Raw genomic sequence first — 19,533 nt, 5'->3', positions numbered from 1 at the left:
TGTCCCTGCCTGTGGCAGAGGGGTTTGAACTAGATGATCTTAAGGTCCTTTCCAACCCAAACCATTCTGTGATTCTATTCCTGCATACCAGCCTCAGTGAGAGAGACTGAAGCCCACAGAAAGAAGGATTTCCTCCTTTCTTTCCCATTTCCCTCACTGCCTGCTTTCTCTCTTCAGAACTCTGTACATAATGTGCAAGGCACTCTGCACCCCATCAGTAACAGTGAGATAGTGTTGAAAGGTCAGGGAAAAAAGCTTTGGCTATACTACAGAGCATCTGCCAGCAGGATGATGTTACTTATTAGGTACTTTGCAAAAGCAGAACTAACAGCATATAAGAAGAGGCTCAGGATGGTGCTAGCAACAGTCCTGGTTTCTGTGGCATTCAGAGCGTCAAAGAAGGACCTGAGTGTTCCACACGCACCCTGCCTGGACAAGGAGCAGCTACCATGTGCTGCTTCTCCCTCTCTCCAGGCTGCGGGTGCTGGGCTCTGGGCTGGCTGCGGACCACCAGCCTGCCCTGGGGAGGAACGGCTGTTTCCTGACTAGAGAGGGACCCACGGGGACAGCTCAGTGCTCCCGGGGGTCCTCTGCCTGGGGAGGAAAATGCTCAAAGCTGCGCTTTCTTGTATGAGCGCAGAGCTCCGTGGGGAAAGGCAGCAGGGCTGTACTATGCCTCCATTGAGAGGAAGGGGGCGATCCAACCTTGCCTGGGGGCTAGAGCTGCTGCTGCCCACCCGAAAACAGGGCCCAGCCACAGGATGCTCGTGTTAACTTCACTGAGGCAGGAGCTCGCTTATGGGCGAGGCGGAAAGGCAGCAGCTTGCTGCTCTGGGTAAGAGTGGTCTGCGTGCGAGGGACCGTCCGCGGCTCCCCCGCTTGGACGCCGTTTCCAGCAGCAGGTGACCGAGGGTGGGGGAGGAGGGGGGACGACGGCTCCCGAAGCCTGGCACCCTCGGGGTTCCCGGGGCTGGCCGTAGTGACCCGTGGGGGAATGCAGCGGATGGGGGCGTGGATGCCTGGGTGAATGGATTGGGATATGGAGCGGGAGAAAGGAGGAAGAGGAGGGAAGGATGGTCAGGAGGATAAAGGTGAAGAGGGGGAAAAGGATGGAAGGAGAAAGGATGGAGGGAGGAGATATGGTGGGAGGGGAGAAGGCAGGAGGGGGAACGGAGAGAGGGGAACCGAGGAGAATTGCAGAGACGGACCAAAGGCGGTGGAAAGCGAATGAGGAACATGAGAGATGGATACGCGACAGCGGGAACGAAGGACAGGGTAGTGCGCTGCTCCCTGACACGTTCGCGCCCTTGGGCATCCGCGCTCCATCCTCGCCGCCTCTTCCCCCCGTAGGAGCCGGAGCCACCGGACTCGCTCCGCGGCAGGGGATGCCTGGACTGGACTCCACAGACCGGACCGGACCCGACCCGACCTTACCTTACCTGACCTGACCTATCCTATCCCACCCCGGCCCGGCTCGGCCCGGCCCCCAGCGCCTTTGCACTGACGCCCCCGCGCCGGCCCCGCCCGCCGCTCCGGCCCCTCTGCCCCGCCCGCGCCGCTGCGCCGCCGTGCCCCGGAGGGGCTGCAGGGCCGGGCGCGTCCGCGAGGGGCGAGGGCGGCGGCGGCCCCCCGGGACAATGCGCTGAGCGCTCGGGGCAGCGGCAAGCAAAGTTGCGGTAGAAGATGAACAACGCCGGTAAGTGCGCGGGCCCGGCGGGATGGCTCTCAGCCTCCGGGCATCTTTTCCTCTGGGCTGGCAAGCGCCGGGCGGGTTTCCTTCCTCCGGTACCGGCAACCCTCCTTCCCTTGGGCCGGCACACCCCGTCTCCAGAGCCAATACCACCGGGATGGCACACCCATCCCTCCCCGTCCGGGCACTGCTCCTCTGGGCTTGCACCCCGTCCCCGTCCCGGCATCCCTCCTTCGGGGCCGGCAGCTTCGCTAGGGTTGGCACCCCTCCTCCGCGCACCCTGTGATCGTGTTTCCCTCTACTCCTCCGGCCCGGCAGGTGCTCGCTAGCAGCCGCGGGGCTCCCCGCACCCCGGCGTTCTGTGGGCTCCATCGCTCGCCCCGCCGGCACGGGGACGAGCAGCAAGCCCTGGCGAGGCGAGGGTCCGGGGATCGGCGGATCGGGAAGGCCGCGCCTGGTGGGAGCCGCGCTCTGCGCCCACCCTTCCTTTGGGAACACTCAGCCCTTCGCAGAGCCCGTAGGAAATCTGCTGTTATCTTGTGTCTGAGTTTGGAGGAAGTAATGCTTTTTTTTTGCAGAATTTTCTCTCCATGCAAACCCAAACCCTTCCTCCACTAACTTCCCAGAACATTTCCTTGATAGAAACTAGGAAGGTGAAAGAGACAGGGTGAGAAGGGAGCAAATATCAAAGGCAAGGTGTTCAACAGTTAAAGCATTAAAGGAAACCACTGGAACATCGGGTCAAGCTTTAAATCTTTCCACAACACTTTCAGATTTTCAGGGGCGAGCCATGCGCATAAAACCCTAACAATCCAGATAACAACTGTTGCTAACTCTTGAGTCATTTGGGAAAATCTAACACTGTGTCTAGAATCAAAGAGGAAGATGAAGGGTCCCTTTTCTCTTAGTCTGAAAATTATGGTGGGCACCTCAGTTGTATTTGTACATCCTGAAGCCTCAAGATTTACCCGCTAGATACCTTTCCTTAAAACTGTCATGTGTTGGGAAACTGTGAATCATTGTTTGCTAAAGCACAGGAGCATACAGTCAGAAAGGACCTTCTGGGTCAGACCCAGCCCTCTGCTGCTGTACCACCCCTCTGCATTTAAACCGAAAGGTTCTCTTTCCCCTTCGGATTGGGGAGTGTGACACCCTCCTAACCAAAAAAGTGGTGACATTTCCATTCTATTTTCTCTTCCTGTCTGGACTGGACTCTGTCCCTCCCAGGAGACAAACTTAGTTGAACGTTAAGCGGGCCAGCCAAAAATTGCTTTAGCTGTGATGCTCCAGCCTCTCTTTCCTCAACTCTCCATTACTTAAGTCAGATCGTCTCTAATTTGATCTTGTTGTCAGAGAAAAAGCAGTGTAAGAAATATCAGATGTATCCATTTGTAGGAACTTAAATTAGCAGGTTTGGGGTTGGTTTGTTTTTTCAGGAATAGAGACTGAATGAGACTACCTTCATTACCCAAAGCAGTACCCATTGTTACAGAACATAAGGTCATGTTACTCCTTTTGTTAATTCATCAAATTATATCTTAAACCAGAACTTTTTAGATAGCTCTCTTGCTATTACTCGCACAAAACTGAGAACCGTTTACTATTGCTAGTTCTAGTTTCCAGACCAGATTCATCACTATTTATTCTTGTGATTACACTGTCCTTTCGCTTAAAAATAGTTCTTTTCCTCCTCTGGTGTTTACCTCCAGGTTGTATTTATAGAGTGCTCATATCCCTTCTCAGCCTTTGTTTTGTACATTCACACAATGCAAGGAATGTCTCTCCCATCAGTGCAAAGCAGAACTTCCTACTGAATCTGACGGAGAGGGGTATTTATTAACCGACACAACTCGGGGACCAGCATTAGCCATCTTTTTATGACAGTAAGTAATACATAGCCCCAGTACACAGAGTTGTATGTGCAGGCATATATGGAAGCCTTGATGCCATAGAAACTAAAATAATGACAAATGGAAAACAGGAAGGGAGATATGAATTATCCTCAGAGATTCAGAACTGATATGAAAAGAAAGATGAAGCAGTCCACCCAAGGTCATAGGAAATCTGTGGTATGAGGCAAGAGACAGATCCCCATCTCTCAGCCTCATAGAAGTTTCCAGCCTCTGAGTACAGATTTGTTTGCCAGGAGCTGAAATGGCACTGCCCACAGGCAGAATGTACATATGTTAGACTTCGGATTGTTCAGAGGTGTAAGCAGGCTATATATTCTCTCAGCTGCTAATGAAAGTGATACAGGAAAACCTGCCTGTCATGGTTTAAGCCCAGCCGGTAACTCAGAGCCACACAGCCACTCATTCACTCTGCCACTTCTTCCTCCTCCTGCTCCCAGAGGGATGGGGAGGAAGATTCCTTATGTACCTGTTGGAGAATTGTAACCAACATCTTTGTCTCCTAGGAAGCAATATATGAAACAACAGATGTACGTAAACTGTCTGCTTTAGTAGGAACATCCTGTTGTGAAATCACAGCCAGACTGGAGATACTACTAGCACTTACAGTTAGACAAATAAATGCCAAGATTAGAACAAGATCAGTTAGGTGTCATGTATATGTGAGCTTTCACACTCAGCCCCTTCCATCCCTCCAAAGTCTTGTATGTACTGTCTGCTGGAGACAGTGAAAATGCTTGAGAATTTTCAGGGTCAAGATTTTTTTTGTGTTGAAATTCGTCCTTTTCTTCTTGCTTTGTATTTGGACGTTTCCCCTTTCCTAGCCGTGTTTCTCTGTGGGATGTTATGCTGTTGTATTATAGTTACAGATAGTTGCAATGAAGTTACATTGTAAGAAATTTGTAAGCTATTGAGCTGATATCCCAGAGTCATAATGCACTGATCTAGTCATAGAGGATGGACTCCAGTAACTGTAAAGAACAGCATTTTATTTCTGCAGAGTGAGATGTGCTCTGACAGCCCATCTGTTAATATTTCAATTAAGATTTGTAAGAAGACAACATTCCCATGGGATAGTTACTTCTGACTACCGGTCTGCCCTCACACTAGTGGAGGGCTTGCTATACACAGAGTACTTTTGGTCACACATTTGAAGAGTATGTACTCCTAATTGAGGACAAACGTCTTTCAAAATTATCAGACTTACACAAAAGCTGAAATCACAGAATGGTTGCATAAATGTCTGAGGCATTTGGGAGCCAATCACCTGCTGGCTTTGAAGAGGACCTCAGATCTCAAGTGCTTAAAGCCCCCAGTCCTCAGAAGACGCTTGAGTATCTAATTCCTGTTCAAGTCAAATGGGACTGAGGTCCCTTTTGAAAGGAAGACTTGCACTCCTATGTCAAGAGAAAATCCTAGTCTAGATACCGTTTCCATTCTAAGTGACTCCCATGCAACCTGTTTCCATTCTTTTACGTAACTTCAGTCATTTCAAACTTTTCTCTGATATAAGTGCAAAGTAAGTGATGCATTTACATGCTGTAAAACAAAGAACTACTTTTGCAGCAAATATTGCAAAATTCATGACATCTCAGTTATTTACAGTACATTCTGGGGTCCTACCAGTGACAGCATTGGTGTTTTATGAGTTGAAACCTTTAAAGAGATTGTGCTTTCCCTGTAAATCATGCTACCTCGTCTATTTAATCTCCAGCATATTGAAGCAGGTTACACAGTTTATGCTGAGTACTTAATTCAGAATGACATTCAAATGGTTTATCTATATAGGCAGCTTAAACACACCCTCACTGCCTGACTCGGACAGCTGGCAGAATTGTAATTACAGGTTGGAACTTACAGCTTCCTGTATTGGAAGAGTAATAAATGAGTTCTAGGCAACTCTCTGCTTGGTTTGCCTTACATTCCTGGCAGCATCACTACAGGAGTTGGTGCCCATGTTCTGGCTAGGTTCAAACCCAGTGAAGCAGTATGTGCTGTTTCACTTCCAGTGAAGCTCTATGTGTTATTTTGATAGGACGCTCTGTCTACATTCCCTCAGACCAATTTCTTCTGTGAGGAGTAAGCACCATGGTCAAAATATAAACCCATGTATTAGATAAGATGAAACAGACACAGTTACAGAATTTCCCCTCTGTCCTGCTTTGTGAGAACTTGGAGTTGTTTTGGTAGCTGAGGTGTGGAAACTTCTTCATTTGACTGTACAGTGCAGTCATACTGTTTCTAGGAGTTTCTGTGTTTGTGCAGCACTTTGCACATGTGGCTCTTGTCAATGGCAGTAGTTCTTAGACAGCATTGTCATGTGTGAGAGGGAGTGTGAGCATGATGGCTGCTGGTGCAGGATAAGTTCTTTGTTGTTTCATGTCATAGAATAGAAGTAACTCCTGTCCCTCCTGGTCCAAATAATTTTTTGTGTGTCTAATAGTGTTTCAGCAAGTGACATGTACATGAATTTCTATATTTACCACTATTCTTAAGGTTGCTTACTCTCATTTTCTCAATACTGGGACTTAGCTTGCCTCAAATGGAGAATTTGATTCCAGTCTTTGGAAGAAGTTACAGATTTGCTTGATAAATGCAAAGGCACAAACTGATGGCTGTGTGGTATTTTAGCAGTGCATTCTGGTTTAAAAGGAAAGCATCCATATGGCAGAATGGGTTCATTAGGCTGAGGTCTGGCTCACTGGCAGTAGTGAATCTTTGTGGTACTTATCTCTGTAACATCATCAAAGGGTGGGATGCATAGCGCTGGGACCAGGATTACACTGTTATTGTCCAACATCTTCCTTAGTAGGAGAGCAAATAGGAAAGTATCAGCTGAAAAAGTTGACTTTGTGGTATAAAGATTGGTGAAAGGGTAATTAACAAAGTAGGCAGTGCAGTTATACAAACAGATCTGGATCATTAAGTTTGATCCATTCAAACAGTTTACACATAATTATACAGTTTAGAGACAATGAGATCATTGCAAATCAACCTGATACCGTAACAAGTTAATGGAGAATAGTGAGAACTGGACAAAAGACAGTACTGAACTCTGCAGATAACATCATCGGTACCCACTGTGGAATTCTTTCTATAGGTCTGCCCCATTAATTTTATAGGGACTATTGGAAAATTGGAAAAAATCCAAAAGAAAAGACTTCAGGAAAGGCAAAACTGTCTAACTGCAAAGATTTAATGAGTTCATTTGTTCACTTTACCAAAAAGAAGAATGTACCAAGACACAGCTGTAGGGAAGTATACATCTTCCCTAGGGAAATACTGAATAATATAAGGAGTTTTAACCCCATGGAAGAAACAATAACAAATGCTGGAGACAGAAGCCAGGCAGCACTAACTGAAAATAAGGGCTTTGTTTTAAAAATGAGCGATTCATTACAGGAATAAGATAAAGATGTTACTAAGGTATATAGTCCACTTTTTGCTGACTTCAGAACAAAGCCTTTTAGAAGACAAGTTTTAACTTTATTCTGTTACAGCAGAGTGAAATTATGCAGCTCCTGATGGGAGCTGAATGAGACTTTCTGATGTCCTTGTCTGGATATTCTCTCTCTACATCCTGTTTTTCAGGAACTTTGCATCTGTGGATTTCAATACTTTCTTTCTGGGCAGAATCAGTAACAGACAGGACCTGTTTACATTGGTTTCCACTGGAGTTCTAGGTTTGATGCACTGTTGCAATGTGGTCCCTCCACCTGCATTATCACTTCCATACAAGAGCTCTGCAGATCACTGAACTATGCAGAGCATTTCTGTCCCCAGTCCTCAATGTCTCCTGCTTCAGCACATGTCTGAGTCCAAGGCCTGAAGAAAATGCAGGTCCACAAAAGTTCATTGGTCAGAAAAAGTCACTTTCAGCATCTTAAAAGATGCCTGAACTGAGTTGTGGCACCACTCGAGGCTGGGACTAGTGTCTGGATCGCGGAGCTAAGTAATTTCTTGGGCTGCCATCAAAGACCACAAGCCTGGGACAAGTCTACAAATATCCCTGCAAATGTGAAACCTCAGTGTTTAAGTGTTCACCCCCAAACCAGCTGCCTGATGGCGGAGGGGTGGTGGTGGTAGTGAATAAGGTGTCTTATAAGCCTTAGTTAAATTGTAGGCTAATTCCTAAATTTGGACAAGATTTGAAAGTGGGTAGTTGCAGTGTTTCAGACAATATCCCACTCCAAAATGTTTCTTGTTTCAAAGAAACACTTGAACAGTGATGGCTGTACGGGCAAATTGCCAGTCCAGGAGAGCCACTAGGCGACTGTTTACTGCTAAGAAACATGGAGGGCAGGAGAGCAATGTAATTTCACACGGGCCATGGCAGGAATGAAACCATGCTGAAATGCAGGTTTGCCCAAAGGAAGGTGGGTAAGGAGAGGAAGCGGTCCTTGTCAGTACAAGGAAGTATTGAACAATAAGGGGAGGAGCAGGCTAAAGAAATTCCTATTCCCCAAGAGTTTCCTTTTAAGCACAAGGTGGGTGTGTCTCCCTCCAACATAAAACACATCCTAAAATAAACACGCACAACTATTTGCGAATATACACATTCCTTATGGTATGTGTATAGCAGAGTTGTTTTGTGTCCAGGACCTTTCAAGTGGCTCAGACAGCAAAGGAAGCAGAAACTGAAGCAGAATGAAATTGCGGTGGTAAAAGGCAAACAGCGTTGCTTTCTTTTCAGTAATTATTTGGGTTATTTTTTAAACAAACACTTGTACTCCTCCCTCCTTGTTTAAGGAACTTTGTGAAAGACAAGATCAACACACAGAGGAGTTAGGAAAAACTATGGAAGGAATCAGTAATGACCAGTAGCTGGCACAAGTGGGTAAGAGTAGGACATTGCAATGCCTGTTATTACCATACTATGAGCAGGGTCCATTACCTTAAGCTCTCTTCCACTAGCAATGAAACTGAAGGTAGCAGAAGGAAAAACTCTAGGCTACTTGACTGCTTTTGCTGTAGACATTTATCACTGAAGAGAAAGTGTGTAACTGTGTTTAACCTATACTTTTTTAAGTGGATGTCTGCATAATTATTTTACATAAAGGAAATTAGTTCAGTACATAATTTTATTTCAAATTTCTTTATAAAACAAAGTTTGGGAGACCCTGACATTCTCCACAGTCTGGTCTTCTTCTCATCACTCAGTTTGTTTCCGTACAGACACTGTCTCACAAGAACATAGATGAGGATGCAGAGGCTGTGCTCAAGCCTTGTCACATCCCAGGAATGGAACTGGTATATCCTAGAAAAAGCCAGACACTGCAGGAAGTGGTATAATACCTCCACAGTGATGTTTCTTCCTTGGAGTTAATCCTGAAACTGCCTTGTTCTGGTAGTAAGGGGTCCACTGATTTCTGGCTTGAAAGGTGTAGGGACTCAGTTTTAGTTGATTCTATGCATTTTACTAAAAGAAAGTTAGTTTAGGATGTTCAGTTGAAATTGGTTGCAATATGGACAGTGGGACTGAGTGTGCCCTCAGCAAGTTTGCCGATGACACCAAGCTGTGTGGTTCTGTTGACACACTGGAGGGAAGGAATGCCATCCAGAGGGACCTTGACACACTTGTGAGGTGGGCTGATGCCAACCTCATGGAGTTTAACCATGCCAAGTGCAAGGTCCTACACCTGGGTCAGAGCAATCCCAGGCACAGCTACAGGTTGGGCAGAGAAGAGATTCAGAGCAGTCCTGCAGAGAAGGACTTGGGGGTGTTGGTCATTGGGAAAATGAACATGAGCCGGCTTCAGTGTGCACTCACAGCCCAGAAAGCAACCGTATTCTGGGCTGCATCAAGAGGAGCGTGACCAGCAGGTCAAAGGAGGTGATCCTGCCCCTCTGCTCTGCTCTTGTGAGACCTCACTTGGAGTATTGTGTGCAGTGCTGGTGTCCTCAACATGAAAAGGACATGGAACTGTTAGAACAAGTCCAGAGGAGGCCATGAGGATGATCAGGGACTGGAGCACCTCCCGTATGAAGACAGGCTGAGAAAGTTGGGGCTGTTCAGCCTGGAGAAGAGAAGGCTGCGTGGAGACCTCTGAGCAGCTTCCAGATAACAATAAGCACCATGACAACAAATATCAAACCATCAGAGAATCATTTTTAAGCAGTTTGCAGCCAGTATTACTTCATTTCAGTATGGTGCACAGCTGAATTTTAATTGTATTCACTTCCAGATGTCGAAAGTATGCATTCCAAAATACTCAAAATATAACAGCACAGTAGCTACTCTCCTGAACCTTATACTGTGGTTTAGGATAGGTTTTCACATAGGAACCATGTCCAAATGGTGTCTCTTGAGATGATGTTCCCCTATTTCCTGTGTATAGGGAATGAAGATTTTGCACAAAGAATTGTTCCTATCTCTCTCATGGTGAAATAGTTTGTTCTGTCATTTTTTCTTACAGTGGAGAGCTTCCCCTTTTCCACTACAATGTGTTAATTAAAAATAGATAATAATTAAAGATTTTTGATGGACTAACCATGTAGTTACCTATTGATGTCTAGGAAACCTTAGAAAGAGTAACGTGTACCTCCCATATGAAGACAGGCTGAGAAAGTTGGGGCTGTTCAGCCTGGAGAAGAGAAGGCTGCATGGAGACCTCATAGCAGCCTTCCAGTATCTGAAGGGGTCCTACAGGGATGCTGGAGAGGGACTCTTCATTAGGGACTGTAGGGATAGGACAAGGGGTAATGGGTTAAAACTTAAACAGGGGAGGTTTAGATTGGATATAAGGAAGAAATTCTTTACTGTTAGGGTGGTGAGGTACTGGAATGGGTTACCCAGGGAGGTTGTGAATGCTCCATCTCTGGCAGTGTTCAAGGCCAGGTTGGATGAAGCCTTGGGTGATATGGTTTAGTGTGAGTTGTCCCTGCCCATGGCAGGGGGATTGGAACTGGATGATCTTGAGGTCCTTTCCAACCCTAACTATTCTATGATTCCATGATTTTATGCTTCTCCTTACTTCTTACCATCTGTAACCATTTGGTGTGCTGGCTTCTTCACACCACATATTTCATCTCATCTAAAATCTCATGAGGGAAGATCCCTATTGTTGCCTATTTATGTGGCTTTTCAGCATTTCATTTAGTTATTTAAAGAATATTCATTTCAGAATGAAGACAGCTAGAAATGGCTGTGGCACGTAAACTGCACTGTGAGTAAAATGGCCATATATGACTTAATTTGTCTAGCTTCAATCTAGCTTATTGTCAGTCTGCTTGAATTCCCTTGCATGAGTGTCAGCACTTTCACTAGAAATAATTTGGAGACCCTGGCTGGCCTTAATTTACAAGATAATTCACTTTTTAAACGTGTATTTTCAGAGCAGATTGTACCTGCAAGGGATCCTGACATTTACAGGAGGTTAGAGGATCTTTTCACTAAAGAAAGGATTGAAGAGGCTGTACAGTGAAAACTTAACCTAGTTACTCCATATGTTGGGTTGAGGTAATTCACCCATTGCATTACAGCTGCATAACCAGTGTAAACTAGAAGCCAAGCTTTTAGCAAATCATTTTATACCTCAGGATTATGTTGTCTGACAAACAACATGTAACTCCATATTTTGTTACCAGGGTAAAGGTAAATGGGAAGCCTGTGTCTGGGCACCATGTGTTCACTTCGGTTTGGCTGGGTTGAGTTAAACCTTGATCTGTTGGTAGAAACTGATTTTGTTCAACGATGAATTCTGCAAATGATATTTTGAAATTAAAATCATTGCTACAAAGTGTTTGTACTGTGTTATAGGAGCGGCTGCTGTGGCTGAAAGGCATTTCTTTCATTGCAGTGAAACACTTCAGCATCACTGAATCAAACTGTTCATATTAATCTTAGGGCAAGGAGATTTCTGGGGCAGAATCAAGAAGACTAATGTCATTAGTACTTCTGAGTGCAGGGGTACTGCTCATCTGTGGGTACCTGTATATGGTACCCTCTTGGTTCTGCAGCCATACATCTTTCTTTTCCCACATGTGCTAGGGCTGCATCTAGTTCAGAACAGTTCAGTTTTGGCCTTAAGCCATGTTCCCTGGAATAGCTACATGTAGTGCCACATAGAAGCACAGTGTATATGCTTCACTCTGTCAAGTCTCTTTTAAGAGCTGAACCTTTGATTGGTTGGACACCCTTGGATTTAGAAGTCACTGGTATAAGATAATGTCTACTATAGGGTATATTCTGCTGGCTTTAATAAGAAACCAAGATGACTGACATGGCTTTTCTCTCTTTTCTCCAGAAATCACAAAGCCACCACTAGCACCGAAACCAAAGATTATTGGTCATCTTTCTCCAGTAGCTGTCTCCAAATTTTCTCCTTCACTGCCAAGGGCTGATATTCTTCATAACCCAAACTCTATGTCAAGGGGTCCCAAACCACCTATCGCTCCCAAGCCAAAATTCTCAACTGACACTGAGGGCAAATCAGGTGTTTATACCAACAATAACTTAAATAAATGCTCAAATGGGAAACTGGTATGTCTTGATGGTGAGCTGTATGAAGGAAACCAATGCAATGCTGATTGCTCAGAATCTGAAGCAGATAATGAATACATTGTAGCTCCTGGAGCTCAGCTGACCAGCAAAGACTGTGATGACTTGGAACACGAGCATGATGAGAACCTAGATTCCTCTGTGGAAAATGAAGTCTTGGGAACTCCAGAAGAGCTAGACATGGAAGAGAATAACATTGGTAATGATGAGGATAACAGTGATCAAGAAGCTATTGAAGATGAGCACCATAACTCTTCAGATATTGCTGAACCAATGGAACCACACTCTGAAGAGTCAACTAGAGACTGTGACCAGTCTGAAGCAGTTTGTGAGGAGTCCTCAAATGCCCCTGATGGGGATAGTGATGCTTCCAAAAATGTAACTGATGAGGAGGAGGATGTAGGTGATTATAGTGAAACCAAAAACAAGGAGGAAACTTCTAACCACCTGGAACTGGTTAAGGACAACAGTGATTTTATGATTGACACTGATAACATTATAAATAGGGATGAGGAACTAATGGGTGATATACTTAAAGATACCACTGTAGTGCCACTACCTGCAGATGAATCAATCCCAGGTTGTGAGAAGGCAGGACAGGAGGAGGAGGAACTGCTGGAGATTTTAGAAAAGGGAGTTGGGTGTCTAGCACATGATGATGACAACAGTGCGCATGCAAAGTTCGATTTAAACACAGAAGGGGACTTAGAAAACGATGGCTGTGCAAGCCCTGACACGCTGCCTGATGAGGCCAATGAAGAAATCGCTCCTGGCATAGAACCATGTGAAGATGAACCAAGTGCTGAAAGCGGTATAGGGAAGTCCATCCATCAAGCAGTTGCTGAAGAGGAAGAAGCAGACCCAAATGAGCCCAATAATACAAACACAGGAAATGACAGTGATGGCTGCCAGATCACTGAGAGGAGTGATGAAAAGACATCAGAGGTAGCCTGTGAAGCAAGCAACAACTCTGGGAGAGGAGAAGAAACTGTGAATGCACAGAGTATGGATGATAGCTGCCAAAATGCTCCGTATGAGAATGAATGTGATGAGGAAATACCCATGGAACATTCAGATGAGAATCTTCAAACAGAAGGGATCTCTCTGGATGAAGATGGTGTGATCTCTGAAAGTCTACCTACTAGTCCAGGGATAGAGCCAGAGCTGGAAAATGTGACTGTTGAAGAGCATGGTGAAAGTATGGTGGAAAACTCTAATTCAGATAAGCTGCAACTTGAAGACAATGAGGTGGAAGCAAACAGACTCAGCCAAAGTGTCTCAAGTCCACCTCAACAGATCCCACTTGAGGAAGAGTTAGGAGTCTGTAAGCATGGCAAAATGAATGTAGAAAGTGGGACCAGACACATCTTGCATGAAAATCTAGCAGTCCCTGAAGTGATGATTGTGCCTGAAGAATCAGAGGAAAAAGAAATTAACAATGATTCCATAGATGACCCTTACGTGCTTCCCACAGAAAATGAAATTGCTTATGATGGGCAGACTGATTTAGGAGCTGATCACAATAAACAGGATGAATTAGGCATGGATGGTGAAAACAACTTGCTGCCCATTGATCGTAAAAGTATTGTCACCAGGACACGGTCGCTCTCTGGAAAAATGCCAGGCTATGTCCCAGAAACAGTGCCAGAAGAAACTGGACCTGAAACATCTTCCCACAATGGCCCTGGTACAGTTTTAAGCAATAGCTTTTTTACAGTGGAAGGAAAACCAATGGAAGCCAACAGGGCATTACGAACAAAGTCAGGGCGTTTCATTTTATATCCTCGATCTTACTCTGTTGAAGGGAGAGAGATACCTGTCTCTGTTTACAGGGAAAGTGATGGCTGTATACTGGACGATGGTAGAATAAAAAGGACAGAAGACAATTTGTCATTGCCTTGTGTCAATGGCTCCTCTGGTAGTTTTTCCCAGAGAAATCATCCTTCATCATGTGGTGTATCTACTCCATCCTCAGTTGTGGATATACCACCTCCTTTTGAACTTGCCTACATCACCAAAAAGCCAATCACTAAAAGTTCCCCTTCACTTTTGATAGAGAATGATTCACCTGATAAGCATTCCAAGAAAAAGAAGTCTTCATTTAAGAGGTTCCTCACTCTAAAATTCAAGAAAAAAGCTGAAAGTAAAGTCCATGTAGATGTTAATGTTTCCTCTTCAAGGTCCTCATCAGAGTCCAGCTATCATGGGCCTCCAAGGCTGATGGAGCTGGACAGGAGAAGCCTAAGTAACTCACCTCAACTAAAATCACATGTGGGCAAACTCCGTGCATCAGAGTCTCCCTCAGCTGTGCTTTTCTATAAGGATGGCAAAAGAAAAGGAACACCCAAGTCCTTCAGCAGGAGTGTGTCAAGGGTGGAATCTTTCGAGGACCGGACCAGACCTCCTTTCATGCCACTCCCATTAACAAAACCCAGGTCCATTTCTTTTCCCAATGCTGACACATCTGACTATGAGAACATTCCTGCTATGAGCTCTGATTATGAAAACATACAAATTCCTCCTCGAAGATCCACCAGAGCAGGAACTTTTACTGAATTTTTTGAAGATCCCAGCAGGGCAATATCTGCTGCTAATGAGAATGACGGCTATGTGGATATGAGCAGCTTCACTGGCTTTGAGAACAAGCAGCAAATCACAGACCAGGAAACAGAAAGGTACTGTAATAAGCTATTATGTAAGACCTGCTAGCCTTGACCAAACAGGCAAGGCCGCCCCTACTATGTATCATAGGCAGAACCTCCACGTTGCTTGGCCTATACCCCTCTCAGGAAATGCTTAAGAGAAAGATTGGAAGAATACAAGATAAGCCTTTGTGAGTGGGGAAAAACCAAAAAACAAAACCCAAGCAAAAAAAGCCATTTAAAAATACTTGGTTTATCTAATGGGTCTAATTCCTGTGGCTTGGGTGGGTGGGGGCAGCTTGCTTTGTTCTTCAGTAGGAAAGCTTTCTGACTTCTCGACTGAAGGAAAAGAGAGCCAATTTGCTGGAAGGGGTCCTGTTTCATTTTTTCATTACAGTCAATTTCTCAAAGCAACAATATACACATAACTTATCTTTCAACATGCATCAGTGAAGTACAGACCAGAAAATCCCTAATCATGAGCTAATCAGACTAGACAATTAATTTTAAAAGTTGCTTTAAAGCTTATGATTACTGCCCTCTGACAGAGCTGCTGATTTATAGATCACTTAAATTGCAAACAAAAAATGTCCTGCATAGGAGGAGTGCACTCCAGACTTTTGAGTTTGAATCTGTCGTCGGATTATAGCATACAATCAGTGGAGTGCAGAGATGTAAACAAGAGTGTTTGCCATTAAGTTCATGTTAAACAGGTAATGAGAAAACAAGGTGCAAAGCCAGTAAATGAAAAGGAATATCTTTAATGCAGTTGCATTCTGTTAAATGTGTGAAAAAGATAAACATCTTAGAAGCAAGGGGTTAATGTCCATTTTCATCTATCATTCTTCTAAAGATTTAATGCTTCTGTTTCTTTGCAACACTTATTTTTTCTGATCTTCTCGTCATTGTGAATGGAACAAACAATGGGCATTTCACACATCCCTCTTTTGATATTTCAGACTTGAGGAGTAAAAGAACTTTAACAACTCTGAATAAATCTTGGAAAGGATTTCTAAGCAAGAACGATGTACAGTGCTTTGTATTTCTGAGAGAGACAAGAACTGGCAGGGGTGGGAGAGGCGAGTATGGCATGGGGAACAAGGTTGCATCACTGCTTAAGCTGTGAACCCAAATGTGCCCAAAGCTGAGGGGTCTGGGATGCAGGTCTGTAGTCCAGCTGTGGAGATGTTGGCTGCTCACGGTGCTGGGAGCCCTAGTGCCAACACTGGGATGTGGTGGAGCACAGTGGAGCTCCACAGAGCACACATCTGCAGGGTAGCGCTAGGCAGAAGCTGTGCTAGCGAGCCTGTACTTCACGCTGCTTTCAGCAGTTTGCATTGTGCACAGCAGGCTGATGCTTGCGTGTGGAAAAGCTGGCCAGTCCTTTGTGTTCATGAAAAGCCGCCCATCTTAGGTAGTTCTTGAAGAACCAAGTTAAAAATACTAAAACTACGTCAATTGCTGTGACTTGGGCCCATTTATGAACTTCCTGTGGAAGCCTGTTGTTTCAAAGGGAGAGCCAATCCAAACTGGTTCAGGAAGTCTCAAGGTCAAGGCATGAACATATTTTTTCAGTCTGCTGCTTGTTGTGCATGCAGTTTTTGCTGTTTGGGGAGAAATGAAGGCTAGGCTCCTGACCAACCCCTTTATCAAAATAACCAGGGTGGAGGGAAAGAGCATCAGGCAGACAGCAATGCATACATTGCTGCTGAGATAGCTATTATTTGCTTTATTTGTCAGGATATTTTGGACAAAGACAAAGCTTTGATGAAATTAAATGGATAATATACATCCAATAACACAATATAATCGGAGAAACAACGTGTGGTTTGATCATAAAGCAAAGCAAATCCTACAACAACAAATACATTAACCTATTCATGCAAGCATATGTGATGTATAGACATGAATGTTTTATTTCCTACTAAAGCAGTTCTGCCTAAAGTATCTCTCAATAGCTTTAAGCTCTGTAATATGAATACCTATAAAACACAGCCCTACCACAATCACACAGGGATTAAAATTACTTTGAACTCCTGTCTGCTCATATCCCGAGGCATACTTCAACCATTTGAGATTACAAATGTGCTGGATTAAGCCCTTGCAATATGTGAGACTTGAGCCCATGAACTTCTCTTTGGAGCATTCACCTGCAGAGCACTAGTATTTAGTGTCTGCTGATCCCTTATGGAATTGCTACATTTTTGATGAATGGCCAAGTGCAACTCTTTCATTACATTTGAGAGAACAGAATGTGAGAGTGCTATGAAAGATTATAATAATGCAGGAACCTCCAATACCCTGTTTGACTGGGGAAGAGCAAGGTGGGAGGGGGTTTTACAGAGATTGACAGGTGAGAAGATTCACTGTTTAATTTTCTTGCTTAAAAGGAAAGCCCATGTGGAGTAGATTTAAAGCAATAATTTCTAATTAGAAGCAACCAAGTTTGTAGAAAAAGTATAATAATGAAAGTGTTCTAGAAATATATCTTAACTTAGAATTACCATTGCGAGAATAGAACTGGGAATATTATCCCCTGAAGTGCCGTTATTGAAGTGCGGTTATCCCCAACATTTAGCTATGTGGTATCAATAATTAAACTCTTATTCAGGTGTATGAGAGTATAGATCATCATTAGCCTTCTGTACAGTGTGGAAATAGTGGGACGTAAGTGGAATTGAATAAAATTCCCCTATTCTTTCTCCAGTCCAGACAGCCTGAATCAGACTCAATTTTCATTTGCTTTTCAAAAGTCACTTTCTAGCCCCTTTCCTCTGAAGAGCTGAGCTATAAAGTGCAGAGCAACACAATCAAATTGTTCTGTCTGAAAGCAAGAGACACATGTGCCCCAGCTCTGGGACAGCACGCTGTACCCTACAGCATTTCCTTGTCCCTCAGCAGCTGTAAATCGGAGCAATTTCACCAAAGTTACTGGCTAAACTTCCATCAGATGAAAGCCAGAACTGAAGTATTCTGTCATGTCTTAAAGAATAGCTTCATTAACCCAGCTTGACCTTCAGAGCATCAGCCATGCACATGGCAGTCTGATAAACCTCAAGGGTATGGGAGACACCTCAAACACTCATTCTGTAGTCTACCATAGTACCACTTCCAGTGCTTTTAAGAGAGATGGAGAGAGTCTTTTGTCAGTTTTGGTACAGTCAGGAGGATGACACAGGCTGGGTGTTTTCAGAATTTCATTCCATTGTTTTGCTTTCTACTTAGAATCCATAATATGGATTTACCAGTTTTGCCAAGTCTCAGTCATTCTTTCTGCCTGCCATAGATCATAGCCTCAGTATGCTTTCCTCATTGCCAAAACATTCTGGAGTATTTTGGAATGCTGTGGTTCACATATTCAGTCTGTCATTCAAAAAAATGCAGCTATAGTTCCAGTTCATAAAACAACTCTGTTCTCCTGTTAGAAAAGAAACCAAAACTGTTTTAAAAGGCTGGTCTGCTTTACTCAAATTCACACACTTAAGTTCATTCCAGAAGTATGAGTTGGGAAGGTTTCTGTAAAGGATATTGTGATATAGTGATCACTCGCCTCATGTGCTTTAGTCACAGACAGATGCGTTTGTAAAAGTCCATGTACGAAAATGAGTGAGAAAGAAAAAGTGCAGATAGCCTGCATGCTAGAGAATTAACTATAGAGCTCATGCCATCCAGTGTCTATGCCTGAACTACATAGCACTCAAAAGTCCTTAAAAACAAAACACAGTCTGTTTGGAAGGTTACTGTCATTAAAGCATGAACATAGAGGTGCTAATTCCCTGCTATGCTGAAGTCCTCAGTAGATGTTGGCTTTATTAGCAGCTGGACTCCATTCTGATGGCTATATTTCTGATCAGTGCAGAGAAGGAGGAGTGTTTACATGTGGGTATCTTCATGTCCTGAGGGCTTGTAAGCCAGGGTAGATTTCTTTGTCTTCTCTATTTACATTATATGAGCCAGTAATACATTTCAGTGGGGTTACACAAGAGGAGAGAGTCTGTTGTGTATTGCAGATTTACCCTGGATGACGGTTAGTAAACACAGACATGATATTGGTGTGACTTAAGCATTCCCAGCACCACACACACAAAGAAAACATGTACTGCAGACAGGGTAATGAGACTGCAGATCAGCAAGATGCAGCCTGTTTAAAATGGTCAGGTCTTTTACTGTCACCAAGTGTTACGCGCATGCCTTTCTCCTCTCCCACCCCCACCCTGAGCCTTACTGAGAAGATTTATTGAATTAGAGGTTGCACATTACAATTCTGCTGCCTTTCCAGAATCCACCGCTCAACAATATGGGAGCTATTTCTAGATTAGATTTGCGACAAAACCAGCAGAATGCTATTGCATTTTAAATGAAAATCTAAACTAGGAGTTTATGGTTTGTTGTGCCACCCAGCAAAGTTATTTATAATGTATGGCACATTTTTAATTATCCTACAAGAATTCTTTTTCTACAGGACCCAAGGGGGTTAATGTAAAAGCTGTCTTAAAGATTTGCTGGTCAGTGCCATACAACAGTTAATTTTATCTTGAGCAACCAATTAGAGTTAATGGATGGAAGAACAAATATAAGAAGCAATCTGTTTTGCCAAGACCCCTTTAAAAAGAACACTTTCACATGAGTAATTGGCTGGATTAATTAGATGGTATCCTTAAAAGGCCTGGAGCAAACAGATTTAGACCTTTCATCAGTGAACACCTTTTCGTGCTCTGTCTGGCTCATGCTACATCAGCTTTAACAGTATCACAGGAATGTCCTCAGACTTCTCCAAGGAAATACCAGTAG

The 19,533-nt window shown here is 44.1% G+C and overlaps 1 protein-coding gene across 1 annotated transcript in view; it reads left to right on the top strand.

The window, feature by feature from the left end:
* The first annotated feature begins 1,590 nt into the window (after positions 1-1,590).
* The window catches only part of FGD5 (FYVE, RhoGEF and PH domain containing 5), an 89,751-nt gene continuing 71,808 nt past the window's right edge, over positions 1,591-19,533 (top strand). The window contains exons 1-2 of the mRNA XM_034066430.1: positions 1,591-1,696; positions 11,847-14,775. Coding sequence (XP_033922321.1) covers positions 1,684-1,696; positions 11,847-14,775 — 2,942 coding nt within the window. The 5' untranslated portion in view covers positions 1,591-1,683. The remainder of the gene's footprint in view (positions 1,697-11,846; positions 14,776-19,533) is intronic.

Source organism: Melopsittacus undulatus, chromosome 9 (genome assembly GCF_012275295.1).
Source record: "Melopsittacus undulatus isolate bMelUnd1 chromosome 9, bMelUnd1.mat.Z, whole genome shotgun sequence".
NCBI lineage: Eukaryota > Metazoa > Chordata > Aves > Psittaciformes > Psittaculidae > Melopsittacus > Melopsittacus undulatus.
This window is presented reverse-complemented; position numbering and strand designations above follow the sequence as displayed.